Below are 16,685 nucleotides of genomic sequence, written 5' to 3'. Positions count from 1 at the left end.
AGATTGTGTGTGTTTACGGTTTTAAGGAGACCTTTTGTGGCCACTATCAGATCATTCGTTTTATTCTTACTACAGACTTTGTACGATTTACAGTTCAAAATAATCTGTATCTATCTTATACTGGGACGTGGAGCAGACCTTGAGTTCATCCTCTGTCTGAAACATTTAAGCTTCTCCTTTAAGCAAACTGTCTTCTGATTGGCTGCCCCTCGTAAGCAGGAGGTTTGAATAGCAGGAGTGTGGGGCTGCTGTTATCTATGACCTCATACAAATCCAAGAGTATAAAAACATTTCACTCGCTGGGCTCACATCCTCGTATGAGGTTTGACAGCGTTTTAGTAGATAAAGGTGAATGCTTGGACATGAATTGAGCTGCGGTTTGGGGAAGGCCTTGAAGAGGACTGGTGGCGGCTCCCGGGCCTGGCAGATCCCCATGTACTAAATAGAAGTTAAGAAGTTCAAGAATTAAAAAGGGGAAGCAGGGTGGCGCATGTAAATGAGAACGAACAGCTTGTAGAACTGGGGGAACATATATAGTTGAGAACCAGGAGCGTGCTTGGAGGCGTTATCTCGTATAAGATGTATGATGAGCTTCTGCCGATTGAACATCTATAAATAGATTAATCTGAAAATATATGTGTGACAGAAAATAGGTAGAAATAGGCCACTTAAATGTAAGTAATATTATCTTTTTCTTGATGATTGTGTGTCAGTTTTTCTGAAAATAGCTACTTGAAAGTATCTGGTAAATAAAAATTGGTGTGCAATTTTGAAAAATTTAAATTTACTGGCAATTTTGTCAAGACTTTTAGTTGAAAACAAACCCCAAAAAAGTATAAAAACCATTAGCAGAATGGTAAGAAATAACCGGCGTGATGCTGTGTGTTGGAGAGAGATACATTAAGTGGAAAAGAGAACTTAAATTCAGGGACTGGTCCAAGTAGGGGGTGTAATGAAAACTGAATGCTATTTTTTTAATGCTTAGTTCTGACTCTAGAAACAGTGAGGTAAACCACTATCTGACGATGCTGTCAGAAAAAGAAACAAACAGAAATGAGCGCAGTAAGAAGCTGAGCTTTTGTGAGATCTCGCTCTCCCCACCTCTTTGTAGGCGAAGACGATCCTACCAGTCTTGTGCAATGTGGCCTGGAAGGTGAAACTTCCCAGGCTGTAGTTGTCCTGCAGGTGGACGTGGTCCCACTGCACAACCAGAGCAGTTCCTTAAAGGAGAAAGAAGAGAGAAAAGAAAGAGTGAAAACATTTTCACAGCTTTTGCTAAACAGCATCGGCTAGATTAAAGTAATTCACTGGTTACATTCAGTTACCAGTGAATGTAACTGTCTGCTTATAGCATGTACTTGTTTTACTCTGTTGCTTTCTCAGATCTGAACACTGAAGCAGTGATGTTGAAAAGCTTCGCTGGAGAAAAAAGAAACGGCAACGATACTGAAGCTTTTGACAGAACCAAATGAAGGCGTGCCCGTTACTGTGACAGACAGTGTGAGTCGGGCAGTTTTCACCAGAATGAGAGTTTTTCATAAATGACTCATAAAAGTTACAGAATGAAAACTGCCAACTGAAAAGGCTCAGAGCAATCGCCAACGTGTAGTAGTACAGAAAAATGAGATGGAAGCAGTGAAGTAGCAACAACAAGACTACTGAACTGATCCAGGTGCATATATTACACTATAACTTAATTCTGTAACTTCAAATCTTACAAAAGCTGCCAGACAGGACACGCTTCTTTCCTTCCCACTGTCGACAAAGTGCTGGTTCATAGGGGGTCACCTGACTGGTGGGGTTTTCTCTGTATCAGTGTAGGGTCTTTACCTTACAGTATGAAGCGCCGTGAGACAATTGAATTGAAGTGAACTGAAGTTCATTACCAGGAGCCACCACCATGATGCATCGGTTTCATTCGGGGAAGTACTAAATTAGCACCAGACTCACAGCTCTGCCCTCCAGAGAACCAGCCTTGCATTACTTTTAACACTATTTTAATTTACTGTGGACTTCGGAGAACCCGCTGATGTGGAAGCCATTCGTCCCCTCAGAGTTAGTCATTTGGCTTGATGCCAGGGCAATAAAGGTTTGTTAATGCGACCAATCAATTTTTCCGTCACACAGACAGAGCAAGTCCATCCAAAGTAAAGGCGAGCTTTAGCTTCCCTGCTGGCAGTTGGTGACTGGTCGGAAAGGAAACCCCATCATAAATTACATGTGGTTTACTGCATGGCCTCTGGCACTGGACATGGATGCGTCTTGTGTTAAAAGAAGGGGAGGGGGGTTAGACAACAACATGTGACTAATATTTTAACAACCTCGAGGAGAAAGGCATTAAATATACAGTAAGAAGCCAGTGCACTAAATTGCTATTAACTTTTGGCACAGCGGGATTACTCAGTCAGTACGAGTTACGCTTAATATAAGTCTGCTTAAAATGCATTGAGTTCAGGAGGGGAGGCTGACGTGCTATCTGGGGCTGCCTTTCTAAAAATATAGAGTGTGTGAGGAGGTGTGGAGGGAGTACACACTGGCCTTGTTTCCATTTTCAGTTACAAGTTTAACCCGCTGTATGAACAAAGAAGCAAAAAAAGAAACAAATCCAGCCTGTAACACCAGAACGATTAGGTCATTTTTTGGCTTAGGGAAAAAAATGAATACATCTGAGGAGTGATGCACAGATGTTCAACAGATGTTGTCAGGAATGCAATGGCAGATTAACAAGACAGTCAAGATGACAGAATTATTGAAGGTAAACATGTGAAGAAGCAATTTCCAGATTCTACTATCCAGTTAAAAACATTTTATATGCACTTTTGTTTCCATAAAGCAACGTAAACTGGCCATATCACAAATTTGATGCAATCTGCCTTAGTTTGCTACAAGTACGAGTAACCCGGACTCCAGCTCAGATGGAAGCCATGCCGCAGAGAAGCTTCTTGGTATCTGATAAAACCAGAAAACATTGATGAAGATCTCCACTTAAGCAGTTTATCTAGATTGTAATACACTCTTTAGCTTATCCAGTGAGATAATATCAATAAAGACTTCTCCAGGCGATGTCACTCAGGGCCACTTCATTATCCATATGTTGATGCTCTCTCAGCTGCAGCTCACCGAGTGTTTGCCTCATCTGTCTGTCAGCGTATTGATGAGAAAACCCACGCGGACTCTTCTATAACAGCGAGTGTAGTCTGACGTGCTTCCCGGAGCGTTACAGCATTGCAACACTCACATTTGCTGGATTTAGGATGTTTTGAATGGACAAAGACGTTAATCTGATCAATAAGAGGAAATGCTATGGGACTGCACTAATTGTGAGTGACAGATGTGTGTATTCTTGGACATGTTGCTATTCTAGATATACTTTTTCAAGACTGGACAGCCATATCAACCACCTGAAACATGAGAAGTGTAAGGGAGTCATTCAGGATTAGACTATTAAAAAAACAGCAACAGGAATCTAAAATATTTAACAATATATGTCAGGGTGGTGTATTTGGTGACTCTGATCCTGGGTTGGTACTATTGTTCCTTTTTTAATATAATAAAAAATGTAATAATTGAACAGCAGCTGATGGTGCTGTGAAGTTAATCACTGAACGGTGGATTAATGCGTGCCCGTCTGTTGCATCAATCAGCCTTATTTTTATCACAGTGATGTCACTGTGGTCCCGCCAGACACAAGAGTCAGCTGAGGTGCAGAAACATTAAACTCCTCTGTAAATAAACTTCAGCTCTTCAGTTTCACAGTCCTATCACATGCGTTCTTTATTTAGCAGATTTCAATTAACAACATCAAGTGAAAGTTGTGAAACTTGAACATTTGACAGCAAAGTTTTCACACACCCTCCACAGTCTAGTTTGTGTGGAACAAACAATATGGTTCTGCGGCGAACGCCTCATCAAGCAGCTTCAAAACTTGTTTTTATCATTTTTTAATGGAGGCGCTGCCTCCTCCACAGCACGGCAGACCGTGCAGTTCTTATGTTGTATTGGCAGGACATTGACTGATGGACGCAGCGCTGAGAAGCAGGCAGGCTGAGAATCGATTGGCTGCCAGTTTGGTTAAAGTCTGATGAGCTCCACTGCAGAAGGTCACACAGTTGGTCAGTCACACTGCTGCACACGGATCACAGAGCAGTGACAGACAGAACGGATAACAACCATCACAGATAGCAAAGAAAAGATACGGAGGAAGGGCGATGTTTTACTTTAAAGGCAGTAAGCAGAATTTAGGGAGGTCTTAAGAAGATCTTGGAGGATTCTGTGAAACACTGTTAGCCATAAAATCTATTCTTTAACTTTAAGATTACCTGGCTTTATATAATAAATACTTTTTTTTGGAAGCAGACATAAATACATATTGCAGTGTTGTAAGCAATTTGTATTTTGATATATACAATGCAATAAAATGTCTTGAGGGATAAAACAACAGTAATATATTTCTGGGTCATTTTCATCAAATGAAAGCCTTGATAAAGCAAGGTACTTTTTATATATGAGCAAAACTCTTACACAGGCTACAGGCTATAGAGAAACTATAAAGTCTCGTGTTAAAATGCACAACCTTATAGTAGAAATAACCATGTTTACAGTATAATATATAGTTTTAGTGTCTGAAGCGAATTCTGTGTTCATAATATATGGATTGGGATTATTTTCAAAATAGCTCATGCCTTTAATTGACTTTTCTCCATGTATGCTTTGCTTCTGTTGTTTACTCCTTAAAATTAGGATGCTAATAATTATCACAGTGAACTATGGGTGCTACTCGCTAACCAAGCTAGCTAGCCAGTGCTAACTTATGCTGATAACTCATTAGTTATACTTTCTTGTCTAGATGTGGTGATGCTTTTAAAAAAATAAAATAAAATAAAAAATGAGATGAGGCCACTTTAAAAAAGTAGACCATGAGTTTTGTTTAGTTGGATGTCAATTAAATGAAACCCATGGGCTAATATTCGCCTACAATATTAACCACCCTGATATGGTAAGGTAAAGACCAACCATATTAGAAGGAGAACCTTAGCAACAACACCACCCTCTGTGAACAAGCACGTGACGACATTGGTAACCAGCTGAATCGAGCCAGAACAGACAAAGAGACAACATGTCTGTGTTGGAGACAAGTTATGCTCACTCGCTCAGAATGACTCAGATTAATTGCAATGTGTTGGCAACTCATAAACTGGTTTGCAGTTATTTACAAATTTTCACAAATCTCTTTGAGAGTGATTGCAGTCGGTCTAAATTGGACTTCAGTTGTCTGTAGACAGGTTGATCACCTTCCCATCAAAAGTGGTTATCAAGGTGTAGAAGATGTTGCAAACTCAACCTCAGGGTGACCAATACCAACACATCAATGCAATCAATGGGCAATAACAGAATTTTACTTCCTTTTTCTTAGCAGCAAAATGAACCACAGATTTGGCTGCAGGAAACTTAAAGCAAACCCGCTGTTTCTTCACAAATTAGCTCACTGAAATGCTTTTTTGTGCCACATTTATTTTGTAGTGCACGGGAAGGAGTACACAAGTGTTACACAATCGTGCAGAACTAAGATGCTAGTGCTGTTACCGTTGTCAGAGTAGATGACGGTAGAGTTTCTGGAGAGACTTGGGTCAAAGTTAGCCATTAGCGGAGCAATGTACTGTGTAGCTGTTAGCATCCGGTGGACCACGTCACCAGTGTAGATGAACCCTGAAGGAGAAAAAGGACAGAAGACCACATATTACTCTTTGTTGAACTCTAAATTCAAATTCTGACTTCTAATTTAACACTTAAATTATGACTAAGATAAGATAAGATAAGATAAGATAAGATAAGATAAGATAAGATAAGATAAGATAGAACTTTATTAATCCCTCGGGTGGGTTCCTCTGGGAAATTCGACTTCCAAAAAAAGCACAGCAACGACCGAAGTTACAGTTACAGAACTGTTATATATATATATATACACACACACACACACACACACACACACACACACACACACACACACACACACACACACACACACACACACACACATATATATAAATACAGAGACAAATATAAATAAAATATACAAAGGGGATAAATAGAATAAATAGGAATAAAAAATAAAAATACAAGTGAATTGCACATTTCAAGTATTGAGTCTATTGCACTGTTGACTATTTACAAAAAGTATTGCACAAGGTATTGTACAGTGAGGTGCAGAGGCACTACAGCTTAGTTGTTCCCCCCTCCTTTGTCCTCCTGTTTCCCCTCCCTCTCCCCTCCAGAGAGGAGTTAAACAGTCTGATGGCGTGTGGGACAAAGGACTATGTGAAGTGTCACTTATAATGCAGATATCCTTCTTGTCTCCCCCATTTCTACCTTTCCTCCCTTAATAAAGCTGTAATCTGATACACTGTCTACCCAGGAGACAACATCGCTGCCCTTCACTCCACAGTTAACAGCTTCTCATTAACAGACAACCATCTCTTGTCTCAGTCTATGGGCTTGCGCTCTAGGTACCTTCACCAAGGAATAGCGATTAATTAGCCCTAATATCTTTTATCAAAAAACAGAAGGGCAAATCAGAATGACTTTAAGGGAGGATGTGCTCCTGTTCCTCCACTGCTGCACTTTCTCCTCTCTTGTCATTATCAATCATGAATGCTAATGAAGAGTCGATGACAACGAAAAAGGGGTTTTGTTAACTTTTCCTCAACAAGGCACAAATAGATTGCTCTATAGAGGGAAAGACGGGGAGACAGAGACGTGCCCAGGCAACACAAGCTAGAGCTGGATCATTCAACAGCCCATAAACGTGGTTATTAATGGACTCCAGGAAAAGGGGGAAAACGCTCACTATTCATCACAAGGGAGCAGTCTTTGCATAAAGAATTTGCACTTATGACAACAGAATCAAACTTCATCTTAATTTCCCTGCTGACAACAATGTTTAGCAAAGTCAGCTTCTATTTCAAGATTTATTCAAGGTAAAAGCTTTTGTTCTCACTCTGACTTTGCCTGGACTGCAAAAATAGAAAAAATAAAGCAATAAAAAGGATCCCACGCACGGCCTTAGATATCATCTTTTACTCATTACAAAAGGAAAACCTGGCATTTGGGTGAAACTGTGTTACATATCCAAAGTAGTTCACCTTTGAAGAACAGTTTGAAGAATGAATAATAAACGTACAGTGACAGTATCTTCAGATAACTACATGCTTTAAGCAGCTTCTTGTCAAATGATTCTTCTTCTTCACTTCAAGGTATTTATGTTTTTAAAACCTCATCACTTTTGCCCTGTTAAAGACTGAGAAACTAAATTTTCTGATTCTTCCCAATTCCCCAAGATGTTGGAAATAAGATTTGAGATTATGATTTACGCTGGCATCGTTGTGTTTCATAATTGCTGCTAATTTGTTAGCTCCACATTCATGCTGCGTATCTCCCATTCAGTAACATCCCAAAGGTGTTGAGTTGGATGCCGATCTGAGGAGACAGAGCCAGGCTGAAGCATTCATTTGATGATTTTGCACACACACACACACACACACACACACACACACACACACACACACACACACACACACACACACACACACACACACACACACACACACACACACACAAATTTCATTAGATAAACCCTTTAAACCACAAATTTCTAATCACAGAATCACGTTTTAACAACTCTATGCATTTAAGTATGCAGACACGACGACATGCATAATTTCAATCCGAGTGGGAGATTGGGGAATAAAGGTAATTTAAGTGACTTTGAACGTGGCATGGTTGTTGGTGCCATGTATTTCAGAAACTGCTAACCTGTTGGGATTTTCCAAATTGTCTGAAAAGACAGAAAATATCCAGTGAGCAGCAGTTCTTTAGGTGACAATGCCTTGTTTATGTCAACGGTCAGGGCAGAATGGCCAGACTGCAGAAGAGCATCTCTAAACAAGGGCCACAGCAGAGGACCACACCAGGTGCCACTTCTGTCAGCTAAGACCAGAATATAGAGGCTACAATTTGCAAGGGCTCACCAAAAGTAGAAAAATGTTTTCTGGTCTGATGAGTCTCTATTTCTGCTGCAAAATTCAGATGCTACGATCAGAATTGGTGTAAACAGTATGAAAATGTGGCTCCATCCAACCTTGTGTCAATGTTTCAGGCTACTAGGGGTGTAATGGTGGGGGCGTATTTTTTTTGGCACATTTAGGTCCCTTAATGCCAACCAGTGTAGTTTAAACACCACAGCCTACTTCAGTATTGCTGCTGCTGACCACGTCAACCACTTTATGACTGCAGTGTACCATCTTTTGACGGCTGCTTCCAGCAGGATAGCGTGCCACGTCACAAACCTCAAATGATCTCAAACTGGATTTTTGAACATGACAATGAGAAGTACTCAAATGGCTTCTACTGTCAGCAGATCTCCATCTATCCGAGCACCTTTGGGGTGTGGTGGAATTGAAGAGTCACGTCATGAATAGGGGTGCAACGATACACAAAATTCACGGTTCGGTTCAATACTTTGTTGTCACGGTTCGATATTTTTTCGATACAAAAAAAATGTTCATGCCTTTTTAATTTGTCATTTATTAAAATTATAAATATATATTTTAACTCAAAAGTACAGTTTTTAAATTTAATGTTGCTGAAACAAAAGTAATTAAAAAAATAAATATATCTCAGGGCTCTCAAAATTTCAAAATCCCTGGTAGCCCTTCGGGCAGGGACTCTTCAGTTTTTGGTAGCCCAAAATAAATGTAAGTAGCCCGAATAAAAAAAGAGAGCAATTTTGTGATTGATGTTTTGTTTCCTTTACAATATTATACATTAAAGTATAATATTGTAAAGGAAACAAAACATTAATCAAAAAATTGTTGAAAAACAAATTACAACATTGTATAAAAATTACAATCATCAACTCAAATACTTGGTTCTAATTGAACAGAAATTTCTATGAACTTGTAAGAACTGTGTAGGACATGAATCAGTCTGTGTCAGATCCTGAATTTGAAATTTCCGCTGAAGTCACGGGTAAGAGGCAAGTGGAACCAAGATCTAGGCCATTTGCTTTTTGAAGTTTGCAAAGACTGCTAAATTTTGCCAGTGGTAGTTCACTCTTTGCAACATAGTACACTGTTCTAAACAGATTTTTCAGGTTTATTTTTAGTATGTTATTTGCAATTGGTGTTTGTTCTGGGAAAGATATTGCAGACTGAGCAATAATGCATTTCTTGCATTTCTCATGGGTTCTAATGGGGGCCTTTCTTAAAATGACTGGTCCCAGTAACAAAGGCGCTTGTCGACTCAGAAATCGAGAGAAAACCAACAACACACCCGGCAGAACATTATGTTATTTACACGGGTGCACATAAGTGGTCCGCATGTGCGCATTCGCTGTCAAAATAAAAGACGCGCACCAGATAAGAAGTTGCAACGCGCGTTTGCGTCCATATAAAAAGCACTGTTTTTGTCCGCTAGAGTGGGATTTTCACGGCACATTCCGCACCACATCTCTGTGCATTCATCATTTGTTTGAAGCCAGCTCACCTCCTGCAACCACTTTTCCGAGAATACGTGCTTCTTTTGTGGTTCGGACTCCTTCTGACAATTGTTTGGAGGTGGAGGAACACCAAAGTAATTGCTTAAAGGAGCTTCTTCGACATCTTTAAGAGTTTTAAACAAATGTCTGTCCTCCTCCAGAAAATCTTATGTATGCAAACACGTGTTGCAACTTCATATCTTGTGCGCGTTTTGTTTTGTTTTTTGACAGCGAATGCGCACCTGCGGACCACTTATGTGCACCTGCGGACCACTTATGTGCACCTGCGGACCACTTATGTGCAGCCCCGGTTATATAGCTCGTCATATTGCTGTCACAGAAATTCTTTTGTCCATGAAACCATAAAGCTGCACTTTCTTTTTGCCTTATAGTCTGATTTGTCATAACTTTTCCGTTTTGTGGTAAGCTTTTCTTTGGCTGTCACTTCTTCACCCTGACCTGTCTTATTTGGCTCAGCAGAACACACACATAACGGTCAGCGATTCTCTGCGCGATCAACCTCTCATATGTTTAAGCTTGCTGCAGGAGAGTTCACTTGTCATGTTTGCATAGTAAGCTAACGATTGATAAGACGATGTCGGAGGAATTGGTGCACAAATTATCATCACTCACCAATCAGTACTGTTGCTCTCTATACACAGTTCGCGCGATTGCAAAGTGAAAGCAAAAAACAAGTGCAAATTCAAACGCGATTTCAATATGTCACATATTGACAGTGGCTCACCGATGCCAGTGACATAATTACCCAGCTACATTTCCGAAAGAATGCAAAAGCATTGACATATATTTTTCCTTCCTACAATAGCCCTACGGGCAGGGCAGAGATAGATTTTGGTAGCCCGACTGGAAAAATCGCTAGCCCCGGGACGTCGGGCAGGCGATTTTGGAGCCCTGTATCTGATTGAGGAATCACTTTGGAAAAGAGAGTTTATTACAGAGAAATGGCTCTTTCCAAAATAAAAGCTATACTATCCGCTTCTTCTGGGCTATATTCTCAGCAGCATATTGTAGCGGGTCAGGGCTGTTCGGGGTTCTGTTTGTACAGTTATGTTTTGTTTATGTTGCCATAGTGACGGGTGACGCCCTCTCGCTGCGACGGTGTGTCCTTCCGGGGTCAGAGGGCGCCCTGTGTGTTGTTGTTGTTGTTGCTGTGCGGTTGCCGCGCTGAGCAGTTAGCTAGCGGCAGTGTTCTTCTGCAGATGTCAATAAACGGCTGTGCTCCCTGGCTAGCTCACGGGAAGCAAGACCAAACGACACCTCCGTCTCCTCGTTGTCTGAGCTCGCCACATTGGTGTCAGAAGTGGGATGATGGTGGCACCCCATGTTCTGACCCGAGTGACTTTTCCCCCGCCGGTCGTGACCGGCCGGTGCGCCAAAAGAAGGCACCTGGACATTTGCAAAGTGAAAGCAAAAAACAAGCGCAAATTCAAACGCGATTTCAATATGTCACATATTGACAGTGGCTCACCGATGCCAATGACATAATTACCCAGCTACATTTCCGAAAGAATGCAAAAGCATTGACATATATTTTTCCTTCCTATGATAGCCCGACGGGCAGGGCAGAGATAGATTTTGGTAGCCCGACTGGAAAAATCGCTAGCCCCGGGACGTCGGGCTAGCGATTTTGCAAGCCCTGTGTTACAGGCATTCCCCTTTAAGGATGAAGCCTGATGGGAAATGTATTCGGGATGTGTGTAGCGGGACTGCCTGGTGTGTGTGTGAAGAGAGAGAGCGGAGAAGGGGAAAAAGTAAGGGTTAGCTACAGAAGAGACGAAAAGAAAATAAATAAAAGGAATATAATAACTCCCTCGACAGCCAGAGTTGTGTCGGCGATGCTCGCTGTGAGTAAACTGTTTCAGCCCACTGTACGCGGTGTTCGTGCCTTAGAGAAGAAATAAAGTTTGGTGAAGCAGATTTGCAGGACTTTGTGTGGGGTAATGGGGTCGTCGGGGACAACTGACCCCTTAGGTGGGGGGCTATGTAGCCGGTCAGGGCTGTTTGGGGTTCTGTTTGTACAGTTATGTTTTGTTTATGTTGCCATAGTGACGGGTGACGCCCTCTCGCTGCGACGGTGTGTCCTTCTGGGGTCAGAGGGCGCCCTGTGTGTTGTTGTTGCTGTGCGGTTGCCTCGCTGAGCAGTTAGCTAGTGGCAGTGTTCTTCTGCAGATGTCAATAAACTGCTGTGCTCCCTGGCTAGCTCACGGGAAGCAAGACCAAACGATACCTCCGTCTCCTCGTTGTCTGAGCTCGCCACAATATTAAACATATCAGGTCCCCATAAGGAGAATCATGTGCTAATGGCTGTCTAAATGACTCGGGTAAAGTTTGTAGCATGCATGCTTGTTGTTTTTGTCTGCTTCCACTTGTCTTTGCACCTGGATGATGTCGGCGTAAATGTGCAGTCATATTCGTTGTGTTCCCACTAGTGCTGTCAGCGTTAATCTCGTTGAAATGACAACGCCACAACACGGCAAATCTCCATTAACGAGCTACCCCTGCATGGGACTAGACGGCCAACACCTTAACGAGCTAACTGCGCTAACACACTATAGTTCCCACCCATGTAATTGAGCATTGCGTGGCACATCCAACATACTGTTTTACTTTAGTCCATGACACGCTTACCTTCAGGGTCATACGTCACATGAAAACCAAAATAATTCCAAATGCCAGATCTGAATGAGGGTGGGGGAGGTTCAATTTGCCATGTTGCAAGGAGATAATAATAATGGATTGGATTTATATAGCGCTTTTCAAGGCACCCAAAGCGCTTTACAATACCACTATTCATTCACTCTCACATTCACACACTGGTGGAGGCTACAGTTGTAGCCACAGCTGCCCTGGGGCAGACTGACAGAGGCGAGGCTGCCATATCGCGCCATCGGCCCCTCTGGCCAACACCAGTAGGCAGTAGGGTAAAGTGTCTTGCCCAAGGACACAACGACCAGGACAGAGAGCCCGGGGATCGAACCGGCGACCTTCCAGTTACAGACGCGCTTCCCAGCCCCCTGAGCCACGGTCGCCCTAGAAGAGCTTAACTTCTGTCTCGCTAGCTTGCCCTGTGCTCTTCCTTCTGACAATGCTGTCTGTGTTGAACGCTCAGTGGATCTGCGCTCGACAGTGCAGCCTAGGCGGAGTAGTCGAACGCAGACTCACTGAGCGCTCAACACAGACAGCATCGTCAGAAGGAAAGTTGATAAAATAAATTACAAATTTTGTATTGTTTGATACATATGCGTACCGAACCGAAAGCACTGTATCGAACGGTTCAATATCGATACGAGTATCGTTGCACCCCTAGTCATGAATGTAGTCAACAAATCTGCAGCAAATTGTTGAATGTGTCCTAAGAACAATATATAAAAGTATGAAGCCAGCATGTTACTAACTTTGCACAAACACTGGAAAGAGGCAGTCTGTGTAAATTATTTAATTAATGAAAGCAGCGAAGAGAAGCAATGCCTCAAGACATGGCATAATACTGTGATAGGCCAACAGGTTTCATTTCACAGTCAGTTGCTATTTTCAAAGCAACTTTGGTGTTCAAAGTATTTAAGCAACAGTACATTGACACAAAGTCACTGCTTTTCAAGCTAGATAGCTGTGTCCTGATTGTACATATACATAAGTCTACTGGAGATGAAGATGGAAGTGTTAAACAGTCAAAACTAGACATTTACATACAGCCATGTCTATCCTTAAAAAAAAAAATCTAAATCAGAAATCTTAACATAACCCTAACACCGTAAATCACATGCTGTACATGAAAACATCTGGTCCTCACTTGATTTTAGGACAGCCGGTCTTTTAGTTATGTGGTGCTTCACAGTAAAATCACTCAACAGGTCAGAATACGAATTTAATCTCTTTCTTTTCTTCTCAGGTTCAAGAGATATACTGTATATAAGGTGGCTGCCTAAGGCATATAGGCATAAAAAACTCTGCTGAGAAACAATTTTTGGGAAAAATGTCATTGAGGCCAGAGTATAAAACCTCATTTCATGTCACCGTATGTCTGATATGGTGGGCGTGCTATAAAACACATCTATCACTGTGGAAATCACAGGCAGAGCATACTATGAGGGGAATCAATCTTTCCCCAAAGATCTCCATGCTCAGAATTTCCTCCGTATAAAGTGCTGTCAGCACTGAAAGCAGGAGACAAGAAATATGGATCTGACTATATTTCTTGTGTAAAGTCTTGAATGCAGAGTGAACTTAGAGTGAATAAAGCAGTCCTTTTGGCTCACTGAAGGACTGCTTATATATGTATATATAAATTCCCCTCTCACCCCTGCGGACGGTCTTTATCCTTCAAGCTTGGGTCCTCTACCAGAGGCCTGGGAGCTTAAGGGTCCTGCACTGTTTTTTGCAATTACTAGAGCTACGCTCTTCTGGACAGAGATCTCCGATGTTATTCCTGGGATCTGCTGGAGCCGCTCGCCTAGCTGGGGAGTCACTGCAACTAGCGCTCCGATTACCACTGGGACCACTGTTACCTTTACTCTTCACATCTTCTCAGGTTCTTTGAGCCCTTTGTATTTCACCAGCTTCTTGTGTTCCTTCTTCCTGATGTTGCTCTCATTTGATATCGTTCTCCTCCTCTGCTTGTTCACCACTACTATGTCCGGTTGGTTAGCCATCACCAGTTTCTGTCTGTACCTGAAAGACCCTAGGGACCATGTCCCATCTTGACCTCGGGACTTCAAGGCCACACTTGACTTAGATGTTCCTGTATACTATGCCGGCCACTTGGTTATGGCATTCAATGTTTCCCCAGCCTGCAAGCATCTTGCCATCTGCAGTTATGTACTGGATTGCATCTGTACACAGCCTGCACCTGGGATCTTGCCTTGTGTGGTAGACCCTGCCTCTATAGATCTTGTCCTCAGAGCTTGTTTCTGTGCTGCCATGATTAGTGCCTCTGCGCTTTCTTTCAGTCCAGCATTGTCCAGCCACTGGTAGGATTTCTAGACAAGGTGCTTCCTTGTCTTGATGTCAATGGCTTCTATCTCCTTCTTTGGCCAGCTTATTATCCCAGCATGGTATCTGATCACTGGCAGGGCACAGGTGTTGATTACCCTGATCTTGGTTTTTCCATTCAGCTCACTCCTCAGGACTTGCCTTACCCTCTGCAGGTATTTGGTGGTTGCAACTTTCCTGGTGGCTTGTTTGTGGTTCCCATTTGCCTGTGGGATTCCCAAGGCACTTGTGCCCCACTCATGTATTGAGCCTTATGTCTTGTCATCCTAGCTGCTATGATGCCTGACAGGTAGGTACTTCAGAGGGTATTTCCTTGAAGTTTGATGCCAGGGACAATTTTAAAGAAGTATTTCATTAGGATAAGAAAGGATACAAGTTGTGCTTGAGAAAATAAGCAGTATGAAAAACAACTAGCTGAATACTTCAAGCAATTCAGTTCAGTCCTCTAGAAGTAGAAATGGCATGGGGTTTGTGACTGTTTCACATTGTGTAGCCAAATAATCATTAGACATAATAATTTAACTCAATAATTTGAATCTTTTAATATAAAACTATAGAAGGGACAAGGGCATTAGCCACATATGCAACATATGCAAGGGCACCATTATTGCTGAGGAAGTCAGACAAAGGAACTGAACAGTGAGTCTGCAAATTTTTCAAAATAAAAGACACTGCAGAGGAGTGAACAAATCTGCATTACAGAAACAAACCTGACACCCATCATTCTACCTAAGCCTGTGCTTGTAGCTCACCTTCTGCCTCTGGGCTCCACTTTCAACCCTTAAAAGCTAAAGAAATAAAAAAATAAAAAATACCCAACCAAACACACACTTCTCTGAAAACATAAAGCCCAGGGTTGAAATGTTTTATTTCTTAGCCTTGATGCCTTTGCTTTCTACCACCAGCAACCCCCTGAATACATAATCCCACTTATTTGACAGTCTAAAGAAAATCAGACAGCCTCTCAATACACTAAAGAGGTGAGAGCTGCGGGGCGCTCAATAGAGAGGCAATTCATTCATTATGGCCGTCACTTACAGCAGTAGGAGACTGGACAGAACAGGAGGCATACACGAGGGAACAACAGAGAAATAGAAGTAATGGAAAGAGGGAGCGTTCAGAAAGGAGGGACAGCGGAAGACACTTCTTTATTTCAGGAGCTGTGTCTGTGTGTGCTGCTGTCCAAAAACATGAGCAGGAATTAGCAGTCCCACCAGGTCAAAGCTTCACTTTACTGACGTTGTGTTTAGACAATCTTTGTTCCTTCGTACTGAGATGTTTAATTTACAGGATTTTTCTCTTCATCACAGCTCAGTTGTGAGCCAAGAAGAGGATTCACACAGAGATTTGATAAGAAAAAAATTAGGGAGGGAGTGGGTGTCACAGGACAGCTGTGTGGTAGGAAGGCTAAGGATCGAAGGAGACAGTGTAAACTCAAATTTATAAAATAAACAAAGTCCAAAAACTAAACTAAACACTAAAAACTAAATACTGGTAACCACAGAGCCAGGGACACGCAGCACTGGCGGATAACATGACAAAGGGCAAGAAGAGACTCAGACAATTTCTAAACAAGGTACTGAGGCTAAGGGAAACAGGTGGGAGACACTAACACAAAGACGAGACTGAAGGAACAGTATAACATTGCTCTCATATAGTACATTTTTACATAGTGTGGCAGTCTGATGCACAGAGTGATTTTCTTAAAACAACACAAAACAGAGCAGTGCTGCTAGTCCAGATCGAGGGGCGACTCTTTCTAATGAAAATCTTGCTGTTTGTTGTCTTCCTCATGTCTTCTTCTAATAACATTTCATATGAGCTTTTGTTCCCAAGAGTTTAAGTACCTCACACCTCACGAATGTTATGCATTTGGCACCTTAAACATTAATGACTGCAAAACATGAAAAAAACCAAGCTGATTCATGCAGTTGTCCTGTATTTCCTGTAAGCCGATGCATGCATTCTTCCTCTAACAAGTGACAGACCAACCACTGAAATCAGTGCACAGCTGGATAACTGTCCACACAGCTGGCAGCGGTCAGATCATATTTCATCACTTATATTCACACTCAGCCTCTCTACTCTGGCTCTCAGCTGACTGCAGTATGTTGTAAGCAGAATTATTCAAATGTGCATGCGT

General features: G+C 41.9%; 1 protein-coding gene across 1 annotated transcript in view; it reads right to left on the bottom strand.

The window, feature by feature from the left end:
- The window catches only part of plxdc2b (plexin domain containing 2b), a 118,923-nt gene that overhangs the window by 29,996 nt on the left and 72,242 nt on the right, over positions 1-16,685 (bottom strand). The window contains exons 5-6 of the mRNA XM_004546845.5: positions 5,584-5,706; positions 1,102-1,220 (exon numbers count right to left, since the gene is read on the bottom strand). Of these exons, the coding sequence (XP_004546902.2) occupies positions 1,102-1,220; positions 5,584-5,706 (242 nt within the window). The remainder of the gene's footprint in view (positions 1-1,101; positions 1,221-5,583; positions 5,707-16,685) is intronic.

The sequence above is a fragment of the Maylandia zebra genome, linkage group LG9, assembly GCF_041146795.1.
Source record: "Maylandia zebra isolate NMK-2024a linkage group LG9, Mzebra_GT3a, whole genome shotgun sequence".
Lineage (NCBI taxonomy): Eukaryota > Metazoa > Chordata > Actinopteri > Cichliformes > Cichlidae > Maylandia > Maylandia zebra.
This window is presented reverse-complemented; position numbering and strand designations above follow the sequence as displayed.